Source organism: Spea bombifrons, chromosome 3 (genome assembly GCF_027358695.1).
Source record: "Spea bombifrons isolate aSpeBom1 chromosome 3, aSpeBom1.2.pri, whole genome shotgun sequence".
NCBI classification, from domain to species: Eukaryota; Metazoa; Chordata; class Amphibia; order Anura; family Pelobatidae; genus Spea; species Spea bombifrons.
In genome coordinates this window covers 66,520,454-66,532,160 of record NC_071089.1, presented here as the reverse complement: position 1 = coordinate 66,532,160, position 11,707 = coordinate 66,520,454, and the positions used below count along the sequence as shown (strand labels likewise).

Sequence of the window (11,707 nt, the reverse complement as noted above, 5' to 3'; positions counted from 1 at the left end):
ATATATATATATATATTTTACTAACTGAATGGTGTATATAAAAATGTGTAGTTTAAAAAGAAAGCACTACAGCCAAAAAATATATAATTTGTGTGAGAGGGAAATTAGCACATAGACAGAAAAGCATAGTAAGAACATTAAAATTGATTGTGTTCTCAAGCATAAAATTCTGTGTCATTTAGGGGTTAATGATTTATCTGAGTGGAATATCAACTTTAAATGACCCATCCCCACATCTATATATTTGCTTACTAAGAATGGAGCTATTACCTTAGTTTTTGGCAGAAATTATTTTATTAAATTTACCTGTAGTTCTTTTTTGAGGTTTGACATCATGGAAGATGATCGGCATCAGATCAGTGTCTGCGTGCAGCAGAGCCAGCATTATTCTATCAACCTCCGGTAACTAAAAGCTTTCTCCCACCCTCACAAAGGCTGCCCAAACCCCTTGGCCGCCAGCAACATAATATCAGAGAACTAACTTAATACGGGGAATAATTAGGCAGATCTTAAGAAAGGGAATACATATTTTATACACGGACGTGCCTGGTTTTGTAAAAAGCACCATTATATGTTTGATTTATGTAACTGGAGGATTTAGAAACTGACAGACCTGCTTTAGGTTTCCTTATCTGCTACACAGCGTTCAAGCACCCTTCTTTCCAGGTTCACAGCCATACTATCCACTTTAATGCATATTAAATGGTCCCATTAATTAGTGGCATGTTTACATATGCAGGGGGCATAATCTGCGTAATTCCCCATAATCTACCTTTTGCATATACCCCCCCCCCGTGCTCCCAGTTTGCAGCGCAGGAGACGCATTTGATGAAACATCTCCCGCCACATGGTATGTTTAGTAACGGTCAGCTCAAGCCCTGGCTCGGAGAGCTTTGTAATTGGAGGACTTTTCTGTCAAAAACTGGATGCTATTCTCTCTCACCTGCAAACCGGAACGACACGCCGTTAGAACTTTGCAGAGAAATGAATGCATTGGACATGACAAAAACACACACACGACAATCCAGACATTTTGGGGAGGCCAAATCAATTTATTTATTTTAGCATTGGTCAATTTATAAATTAAGGGGGCATTTTAGTGCATCACATGTTCAAAAGATAGGTTTAAAAACCACAAATTTATTAATCTTGAAGATTAGAATGCCAATATTTCCCAATTATTTGCTCAAAAATTTAAAAATACAAGAGACAAATCAAGATCAAATGAAGCAGTTTGGGTTTCTGCACAAAGGAGACCAACATTGTAATTTCTTTAATCGAACTGTTTTCAGTGCTTCAATATTAGTCCAGAATAAAAAGTAGAATATTTGTTTTGTGTCCACTAATTGCATTTGTGGTTCCTGGAAGGGCCACACACCGTGATTGCACCTACAAAGGTTTAAGGAAATAGGAATAGGTTTACTTAAAAGTTGAACTTATTTCATCAGACTGCAAATCAGCATTATCGCATCGTATAGAAAAGAAAAAAAAACTGGCATGTTAGATCAAAATACATAGTTTTATAACAAAACTAAAAATTTACCTGGAGTATAAACATGGATATACACATGTTACACTGTGTACACTATTTACACAACCATACAAAATATAATACTAGACATCTGTACACAAATGTAGAACGCAAAAGTCGCATTTCAAATGTTCAATGCTTTTTTGCTGGATTCTGGGTAGAGTGATAAGCCTGGTAACAGACAGACAGCAGGGGACGATTATAACTGGACTTTCAGCAAGGCTTTCAGCTGATATGTCATGAGCTCCTTACACTGGTCGGCATATTGAGCTTTCCTGTCCATCCAGTGGCTTGGTGGCTTTGGAAGAACACGTGGAGACGGGGGATCGCTAAATTTTGCTCCTGCATAATTTATTTCCTTATCAATCTCCTTGTCGGGAAATAGATCCGCTTTTGGTTTGAGGTCCCTGACATTTTCAGCGCTGGCTAAGGGCTTCTTATCAAGTCTGTGAAAATAACGGTTTGCGAGTTCAGGTTCTGCTTGGAGATTTTCACTTTCGAGGGGAAAACGTGTCTTTGTATGTTGACTGTTGCATTTGCCCTTTTGTCTCTGAAGGGTCCGTTGCTCACATCTCTGATTGGAAGTGTTGTGGGAAAAGGCTTTTTTTTCAGCTTTTATAATCTTTTTTTCGGTTTTCACCTTTGGTTTTAGCCCCTGTAAGAAAAATGGAAAGTTTCAGTTGCGATTTGCGCATAGGAAAGCTACCTTCGAAACATTTCGAAATACTGTGCCTCTTCACTGTAGCAAAACCTGTCCACTTCCATCCAGAGGCAATAAATAGTTTGTCTTTCATACGCAAATTATGAAATTTCATAATTTCTGGGCCAACATAGCAAAAATATGTAGAGTTACATAAGCTTTTGGCACCTAAAAAAAAATCTGTTCTTACGATGGAATTGGGTGTGTTCATCAGAAGTAATCCTTCATTCTATCTTAATGCAGCGCAGGCGAAAAGTAACCCTATTGATTTCAAAGGGAATGCTTTCCTGCACTGATTGACTGCTTCAAGCGTTAAGATATTTTTCCCCAAGCCTATCATTTATGAGACCAGTGCTGTACAAAATAAAAAAAAATGTTCACAAATGACAGTAAAAAATAAAATTAGTACAGCATGTTTTTTTGTTTGAGAAAAATGAAACTTACTTTAACTAAAGATTAAACAGTAACTAACTAATCTGAGCAAACGGGAGGAATCAGCGAGAGCAGGAGATCTGGGACATACCCACAACAACAACACTTTTGGGATAACTTCTTTGTCTCATGACAGCCAATGTATCCACGTTTATATCGTCCATTAGCTTTTCCCGAGCCCCTTTGGCAAAAACAGCCGCATCCAATCGCCTATTTTGAAACAGCCAGTCAATGGCAAGAACGGTCAGACCATGGAGGAGGGCTGCTGCAACTTCTAGCTCAGGTTAGTTTAGAAGGAATGTCTGGGATGTCAAACCTTTTAACAAGTACCTTAACAAAACAGGAGAAAGTGACTGAATGAGTAGGAATAATTATGGGCCACAAATGCTAACTTGGTCATATAGACCCTGCAGCTTGTCCCTTATTCGATTTTTAATGTTTTGATACTATGATAAAAGAAAGCATTGTATTCGAGCCGACTGTAAACGTTGATGCACTACAGTGGCCCGTAGGGGGGGGAGCATAAAAAAATTTGAGAAAATACAAGAACTATGAGCAAGACAAAAAGGTGGGGTGTTCAGTCTCATAGCACCAATGATGTGCAGCTCCACAAACAGCACGCAGGCACTGTGTACTAGTGATACATTACATTTTATTTCAGTAACCCCCCAAAAAACAGATGTAGTAGTATAAAAATAATTGAATTCAAACACATTCCTGATACTATGACCCTTTAGTGTCATCCACAGTGATGATGATGACGACGACGACAACAGTGGTTCCTCATCCCTGCCAACATATCACGTGGCCAAATAGGGACAGGTTTGTTATTCGAGGTGTGGTTACCATGCGATGTGGATTTCTCAAGACGTTTTAGCTGCCTCTGTGACAACGGCTTATTAGACGCGTCTCAAGAAGAAGAACAGATTTTTCGTAAACTATTTGAAACATATTGTGGCTTTTAGAGCTGTGGAACACACCACGTATTCCGAGGGCCTAGAAAACAGGGACATCCGGTGAGCAAAGAGGGACTTAGGTGCAAAAGACGGCCCTATATAGGGACACGTAGGAGGTAGGGTTCGTACTGTACATTAAAAGCAACCCATGGTGATACATATACATTGCTTAATCAATAAATTACTAGACTGTCACATCTCGGCACGTACCCAGTCGTTATTTATCGTTACTCATTATTGTTTATTGATTTTTCTAGCGCCATCATATTCTGCAGCGCTGTACAGCGGGTGAACAGAACATAACAATAAGTCTTCATGAAACAAAAGAAAAGGCGGACCTTACCTAGAAGCACCAGAACAATTAGGATACTAACGGGAAAACACGGCTAATGATTGTAAGCTTGGGATCAGGGCCCGCGTTTGTCTTATTGTGTCCGTTCTAGTCTTGCTACACCCTTTGGATGCATGTACTGTAAGAAGCGCTGGGTAAACTTGGCGCTATATAACAGGTTATAATAATGACAGCAGCAATTACAGGAAACACAAAGGTCACTGCACTGCTCCCTGGCAATGAAAGGGTTCGTTGTGACAGCCCTGGGACCTCAGCAGGTAGGTAACCCGCCACATCTGATGGCTAACGGGGCGACGGTCTATGCAGTGACACTGAGCTCTTCCCTGAGGTAGCGAGAACCCACCTCTCTTCGCAGTTGACGGTACTGCGCCGCCCTGGCTTGCGGGCGTTCCCCGGATGCCGGGCTGGGGGTCCTGGCTGGTGTGTCTCGGTTCTGGTCCCTCGGCCGCCCCGGCAGCGAGTGGCTATGGTGATGGTAAAGCCGGGTAGGGAATGGGGTCGCACGCACTTTATTCTTCCTCCCTCTCCTCCTGCCGCCACCCCCGGCTCTGCTCACGCCACCCCCGGGCTTTCGCCCTCCTGCCGTTCCCGCCGGCTCAGGCATGACGACCACCCCGTTACACCGGGTGTGCGAAAACCTGACTGCGCCAGAGCCTCGCTGCTATATCTTCCTTGTGCTCACGGTGCTCTACCGCACAGCTTTCCAGGTTTCTTCACTCCGGGACAAAGCGGATCGTTAATCCGGGTCTCAGTGCAATAAGATGGCGACCTGCAAACCACAGCCTCCGATTGTTGTGTTTGTAACTTGACGCGCGCTCCCGACACCAGCTGTGCGCGCCCACGCAATTCAACCTCTCACTGCCTGACAGACATAGTCAGCGACATACCCGCATTACATTAACTACAAGTAACTCCCTATTGTACCGTAACCTGAAATACTTATTTACGTACAGCCCTAAACGCAACGAGCAGCTTCCTTCTTATATCTGGACCAGCAAACATATTTATATATATATATATATATATATATATATAACACATATATAATATATACTTTATTGAATATATATATATATATATATATATATATATACATAGATATAATATCTCGATCTGTTCACATTTGGACCTGACTTTAGCATCAAGTTACGTCTTAGCTACAGAGCCTAGTCGTCCCTCCTGATTGGCTCACTGCTTGGCCAATCATAAGGGACTCTGCTTTGCTTGGCAGCACACTACTGTCACAGAAGATGCATCATGGAAAATTTCAGCAGGCTCTGCTTAATCCCTACATTCGCAGGCTATTGGATTGCTTTGCTTGTGGCAACGCTCATCGTTTTGTAGTTTCGTGTAAGATGAGAATGTTCAGCCGAGGTAACTATGCAAACCCAGGATTTTCGTAGGCATTAAAATTATTCTTTGATTATTTCTGCAGAGATGAATACTGGGCGTACTCAGATATATGGATTCATCACACAATACTTGCAACATCAATAATTAAAACATAACAAAATAAATGTGAAATTAATGTTTTAATACTTCTTTATACTTTGTTGTACTTGAGATGAATACCAATTGAAATGTATGTATAAATGTAAGTACACGTGGGGAAAAGGTTCTGGACAGGTGAAAAACTGTATCCACTTGGGGCAAGATCATCAGGTGGTACTGAAATGTAAAAGGATCTGTGAGTTTACAAAGTATCAGAGGTATCAGAGGCAGGGTCGGACTGGGGATAATGACGTGGCCCAGGAACCTGGAAAAGAGATGCTACAGCAGATCAGTTGTGGATGGAGTGATGTTGTTCAGCGGCCCACCAGGTGTTTGCCCAGTGTGCCAGATGGCCAGTCCGGGCCTCCTGAGAGACAAAAAAAATGCCAGCGAATGCTAAAGATAAAGAGGAAAAATTGAGGCACAGGAGAGATGGGTCACAGATATTGCAGAAATGAAGAATTTGCAGGTCAGTAGTACCAAAGGATGCAGAGAGGTTGAAGAAGGAAATTAGTAGCCTGAGTAAGACCTTTAGGTTTTAAAGGTAAGGAGATCATAACCATTGGGCTGCCTTAGTAGGGACAATAAAAAGCAGACAGGGAGAGGCTTAGGCAATTTTTGTTAAATAACACGGTGCAATATGTCATATGTAATTTACCTGATTTTTAGACCTGCTAAGGAACAGATGATTGTTATTATGTCCTGTTAAGTAAAACCATATAATTCAAAGAGGGTGTACTTTCTTTTTCACGTGGCTGTAAGGTTGTATATAGGCTTGCCACTCAGTCTGAAAGTCTGGCCCATACACCTTCACCTTTCCCTACAGGCCAGTGCTTGATCCTTGTTCCCACTAAGCTAGGGGCGTCCAACATGCGGCCCGCGTGAGATCGCAGCCAGGGCAACCGGGATCACAAGGGCCCTGCTGCTTACCTGTGGGAGGGTCTTTTGTACTGCACAGAGGAAACGGAACCCAGCAGAGTCAAGTGACTGTACGTGACATCACATGACTCTGCTCCATTCCTGCTTCCTCTGTGCAGTACAAGAGAAGTGCAGTACAAGAGAACGCAGAGGGAGGCCTTACCCCCTGCTGAAGTCTGTGGGCGGCATTGAGATAGCTGCAGTGCAGGTAAGGGGGTGGTGGAGGGTGTTTTGAATGAATATGCGTGATTGAGGGAATTAATCTGTGAATGAATGAGTATGTGAATGAATGAGTGTGTGTGTGATAACATGGATTTGTAAGTGGGGGGCATGGTACAGGGTGGCTGTACAGGGTGGCTGTAAGTGATGTGCAGACCCCATACTGCTGGCAGCTTCAATACACAATGGGGACAGCTAGCCAGGTTTCAGCATGTACTGGTTGCCTGGGTATGATAGGAGTGTGATTGCTGTTAGCAATCACACTCCTATCATGCCAAGTCATATTGTTGAATTTTTTGTCCAATTTTGGACAAAAAAATACAATAACAATATTAATTTATATATGATTGTTGACAGCAATAACACTCCTATCATGCCCAGCCAACCAGTACATGCTGGAATCTTGGTATATATATATATATATATATATATATATATATATATAATGATTGTTAACATTTTTCTAGGCCCAGAAATCAGTGAGAGGAAATGTAAAGGTTTTGTGTAATTTACTTTATTTTAATCTGCATATTTTATTAAAGGCTATATTTTCTCTCAGTGAAAAATGAGTGCGGCCCACGCACATATACAATTCTGATAAAGTGGCCCACTGCAGAAAAAACTTGGATACCCCTGCAAGCCTAGCTCTGGCTGCAGGAGTCACAGCCAAGGAGTTACCACCAAAGTACAAATTAAGATCAAGTGCCTATCATCATAACTAGGAATTTCCTAAATGAGCTGACCCTGAGACTCTTTAAATATTTACCCTTTAATGGCCTATCATGCATATTCTATGTAGCAACTCATCAAATGTGTTAACCGAATGACTCTTGATACCTGTCCTCAAGGCAACCTTGATTTGTCATTATTTAAAAATAAACTTAAGATTGAGTTACATGCATTAAAACTAGGATGTTATCAATGACATACTGGTAGCAGAGACACAATTTAGGAATCTTGGATATTAGATCCATGAACAGTGTGAAGCATACTTGCCAAATGTCCCAGGGCATTTGGCAAATCCCAGGGTAGGGCCAATTGGAGAGATTACAGATCTCCCTCTAACTAGCCCCAAATTAAGGCAGCGTGTGGTGGCGATTGATGCTGAGCAGCGGCATATAATATAATTTGCTGGCACTCAGCATTGTACCCGCACAGGACTTAAAGAAGAGGAAAGCAGAGGAAGAAAGGTAGGAAATGAGGAGAATAAAGGGGGAGGGGCAGAAGGAGAAAGGCAAGAGATGGGGGGAAAGGGGGCAGAGGGAGGAGAAGGGGGTGGTAGATGCTAGTGAGAAAAGTAAGAGCTAGAGATAAATGAGAAATAAATGGGGAGGAGACATAAAAAGAAAGAAAAGAGAGAAAGTGTAATGTGAATCAGGAGAGATGGGGATAAAAGAATGGGATAAGGAAAAAGGTATAGATAAAGAAAAGGGGGAGGGTGATGAGAAAAGGGAGAGACAGTGTGTTTGTATTTGAATGCATGTGTGTTAGGGCAAGTGTGTCTATGTGGCTGCAAGGGAAAGTGTGAGCCAGTTTAGTTGTGTGTAACAGCAAGCATGAATATGCATATGTATGTACATCTGAATGGGCAGTGTAAATGTGTCTGTACGGGCAGGCGTTTGTAAGGGCAGTGTAGTAGCAGCAAATAAGAGTGTTGGGTAGAATGGAAGAAATTATTCCATTGAAACAATGAAGCTTATTAAAGTGTCAGGTAACTGGCAGCATAGTAACATGGTCATTTATATTAAGACACAAGTCCATCAAGTTTAACCAATCACCAGATTTAAAACCAAACATTACTTATTATCTCATTTTATTCTCCACGCATTGGCTGCTACTATTAGTTGCATTAACTCACACTGATCACCACACCATGCAAAAAAAGTGCCAACTATTGCCGCTAGGTGTCGCTATACGCAATTAGCAAGTAAACTCATGTAAGCGGAAGTCTCTTTGGTCCGGAAACAGTCTCCTAGCGGGGAAGCTTACCGAAGCGATGCATTATGGGGCCATGGTTCCACTTTGAATGGGGGAAATAGAGACGCGGGATTTCAGTGGGGGACCCGTGTCGTCACACTTCTAGGGGTGACGTCACGCCCTGGGATTGCCACCGAGTAAGTGGTTCCTGGAAGTGTCACGTGGCTTTACAGTCCACCGGAATAATAATAACAACAACAACAACAACAATATACCATCTTTGTGGTTCTGAGCAGTGACATTTCAGCATGGCACACAACAAGATCCCACCTAGGTGGCTCAACTGCCCTCGTAGGGGCCAACCGGTGGCAGGTAAGATGGAATATCCTTTATGAGGGTTGTAAAAAGCTTCATGGACAACATGCTCTGTAACAGCAGTGTTGCTGCAGTGACCTCAGTAAACAGTGACAGCAAATATTAACCCATTGCTGGAGCGTGACATGGAGTAATGATTAATCAAGTGGACAAATGATTTGCAGTGACAGTGATGTAGAATGCCATAAAGAACAGCTGGGTCACCAGCACTGTATGTATGGTTGTGCTTTTCTCCTCCGTGTGTTACTTAAGCTTTTTCTAAAGCCAAACTCCTTGAGCACTGGTTGGTGATCCTAAGATCTTCTTCTAGTAGCCTTTTTAGATGAATAGTCTTCTGTATCTTTGCACAGTGCGTTGTCTGACGGTTGCTCTGATCTTATGTTAGCTTTTGAGTTATTTGATTAATCACCTGTTTTCATTACTGCAAAATAACTGTTCACACAGCCTTTCCCTCCCATTATTCTACGTGACAGTAATGCTGAAACCCAAGCGGCTTTGTTGCTTAAATGTGACATGTTCGATATTTCACTCAAACTGGGTTTCACAAGCTCACGTGGGAAAAGTTTGTAAGAGTCTGTAATGAATTTGGTGCTTTAGCCTTTAGGATATATATTTAAATTGATAGACGTGTTTTAGCATTATTTTGTAGGTTAAAGTTAAATTATTATCCTGCAGATAGCTCTGCGTTGCAAATTCCACGTTGTCATTTATTATTTCTTGTTTTTATTATTACGGTATTATCCTTTATTAAGCGTCAACATATTAAATGGGGTGGTGAACACATACATAAGAAATAAGCTTTGCCATCAAGCCTTTTGGTACTTTTATTCAATGTTCCTTGTAAGAATGGTGGGCTTATAAGGGCCCTGCTCATGTTCTGAACGGTCATGGAACATTATAGGGGTTTATTCCGTTACAGAGACTATGATGTTATGGACCTGTTTATGACGGTATTCCATCAGTGCAGTCCAATTCCCGTAAGGCACTTTATGAGCTCATGCTTCTTGTCTTGAGACTGAGAGCACTTGGTTCCTGTATCTGGCACTCAAACAAGGGTTCATTATAAATAGTGAGGGCTTGCAGGGGCGTCACCGTCTAAACGCACCCACTTAATGAGGCATTATGAAAGGCCAGTTCTGCTACATTTCTCCTGTAAGAAGGGCTAAGCTGCCCCTGTAATGTATCGATGAGCAAGATTATTATTAAACAAACCTTACTTATGTTAATAGTAAGGACTGAGACGTTTGACCGTAGAAATAATTCCTGGAAGGGTTTGAGCAGAGCCGGGAATAATGTTTCTAACGCTACGTTTAGATATAATAAATTCAGCACAGTATGCGTTACCAAACCTATAAATGATAGTATAAAAGTATATACAGTAACAAAGTTCTAATCACAATGTCTATCTGTTTTTATGTGTATAAAGTGAATGTCACATTTGTTGAGCAATCTTTTCCTTTAGATGCTTGTCACCTTCAAGATTTTTCTTAAGGTTCAGGTGTAAGTGATCTAGTATTCCAGGCTATGGCAATATGTTTCTGTTGAACATTAAATCCTGGGCTCAGTCACAGCAGAGAATCACTGGGGATGCATATAGAAAATATATCTTGCAGGCCTTTATTTAAATGAGTATTGCGTCACAGTATACTGGTTGAAATGTCATCTGGTCACCCTAACGCTTTTCTCCCGAAGGCACACATGCCTGCTCTCCTGACCGGTTGGGTTGCTTCACTCCTCTCCCCTACGTGCACTGTTAGTGTTTTTCTTGCAAATTAACTTTTTTCAATAATTTTTTACTTTTTATTTTTCTCCTGCAGGGAAATTCTTACCTCTCAAGACCATGCTAGGCTCCAAATATGATGATCAAGTTCCGGAGGAGAACCGATTTCATCCAAGCATGCTGTCTAACTACTTGAAAAGTCTTAAGGTTTGAAGGATCTCTGCTTACTGGTTGCGTGTGTCTTGCAGTAGCGACTTGTTTGTGATGGCATACAATTACATGAAATGCTTTATCTGAGGAGCCTGTATGTTGCAGGTTATATGTTGTTTTTCTTTGTACTAAAAAAAACAAAGTGTGTTTACTTTTTGTAATTTTGGCCTATAAAGCAAATTACATAATCATTACGTTTCACATAAAACATACACAAAAACTAACCATATGCTATGTGTACATTTTTAACAATCCCTATGGAAGTTTTCAAGATCTCTACTGAAAAAAATTTTTTTAGTCCTGATCCATTTGGCATTTGCCAATACAAAAACTCTTTGGAATTACTTGGCTTTTTGAGTATATTGGTCATTTAAATTGATCTAATCTTGAACTTAATGAACACGCAGTCTGCTTCAACTAATAATCTCCCAAATAATTATACAGTTTAATGTCTTTATTGAACATCCACAGTGGATGGTGGAACTTGTGAGCATTGACTTTAGGACCCATTGACTTTGTGTTGAAATTACGCTTGAAAACAACATAGCAAAAACGTTAAAAACCCATAAGTGTAAAAAACCATAATTGTAAAAAATACTCTTAGTTCTTAAGGGTTTCAAAATAAAAAGTGGTGTCATCACCATGGCAATGTGCTTACTAATGATATTTGAAGTTATATAATGCCTACTTTTTTATTTTATTTCCTTAGGTAAAGATGGGGTTATTAATAGATTTGACCAATACAACAAGATTCTATGATCGGAATGATATAGAGAAAGACGGTATAAAATATATCAAACTCCAGTGTAAAGGGTAAGCTGCATGTTCCGTGATTTTTCATATGCCGCATACATTCCACCAACAGAATACCGTTATTTAGACTTCA

General features: G+C 40.9%; 2 protein-coding genes across 2 annotated transcripts in view; one reads left to right on the top strand and one right to left on the bottom strand.

The window, feature by feature from the left end:
* Window positions 1–1,031: 1,031 nt before the first annotated feature.
* On the bottom strand, window positions 1,032–4,792 carry PNRC1 (proline rich nuclear receptor coactivator 1). Its single transcript, XM_053460656.1, has 2 exons — window positions 4,315–4,792; window positions 1,032–2,186 (listed from the first exon to the last, which is right to left on the bottom strand). Exons 1-2 carry the CDS (start codon window positions 4,573–4,575, stop codon window positions 1,731–1,733), a joined length of 717 nt encoding a protein of 238 aa, XP_053316631.1. The 5' UTR covers window positions 4,576–4,792; the 3' UTR covers window positions 1,032–1,730.
* A 3,788-nt stretch (window positions 4,793–8,580) lies between these two features.
* The window catches only part of RNGTT (RNA guanylyltransferase and 5'-phosphatase), a 161,923-nt gene continuing 158,796 nt past the window's right edge, over window positions 8,581–11,707 (top strand). The window contains exons 1-3 of the mRNA XM_053460652.1: window positions 8,581–8,888; window positions 10,709–10,818; window positions 11,531–11,634. Coding sequence (XP_053316627.1) covers window positions 8,825–8,888; window positions 10,709–10,818; window positions 11,531–11,634 — 278 coding nt within the window. The 5' untranslated portion in view covers window positions 8,581–8,824. The remainder of the gene's footprint in view (window positions 8,889–10,708; window positions 10,819–11,530; window positions 11,635–11,707) is intronic.

Excerpts from the sequence above, each read along its gene's own strand:
- PNRC1 (XM_053460656.1), bottom strand. The coding sequence starts at position 4,575 with ATGCCTGAGCCGGCGGGAACGGCAGGAGGGCGAAAGCCCGGGGGTGGC. Across the intron at positions 2,187-4,314 it reads ACCGTCAACTGCGAAGAGAG|GGGCTAAAACCAAAGGTGAA; the intron begins GTGGGTTCTCGC and ends TTTTTCTTACAG.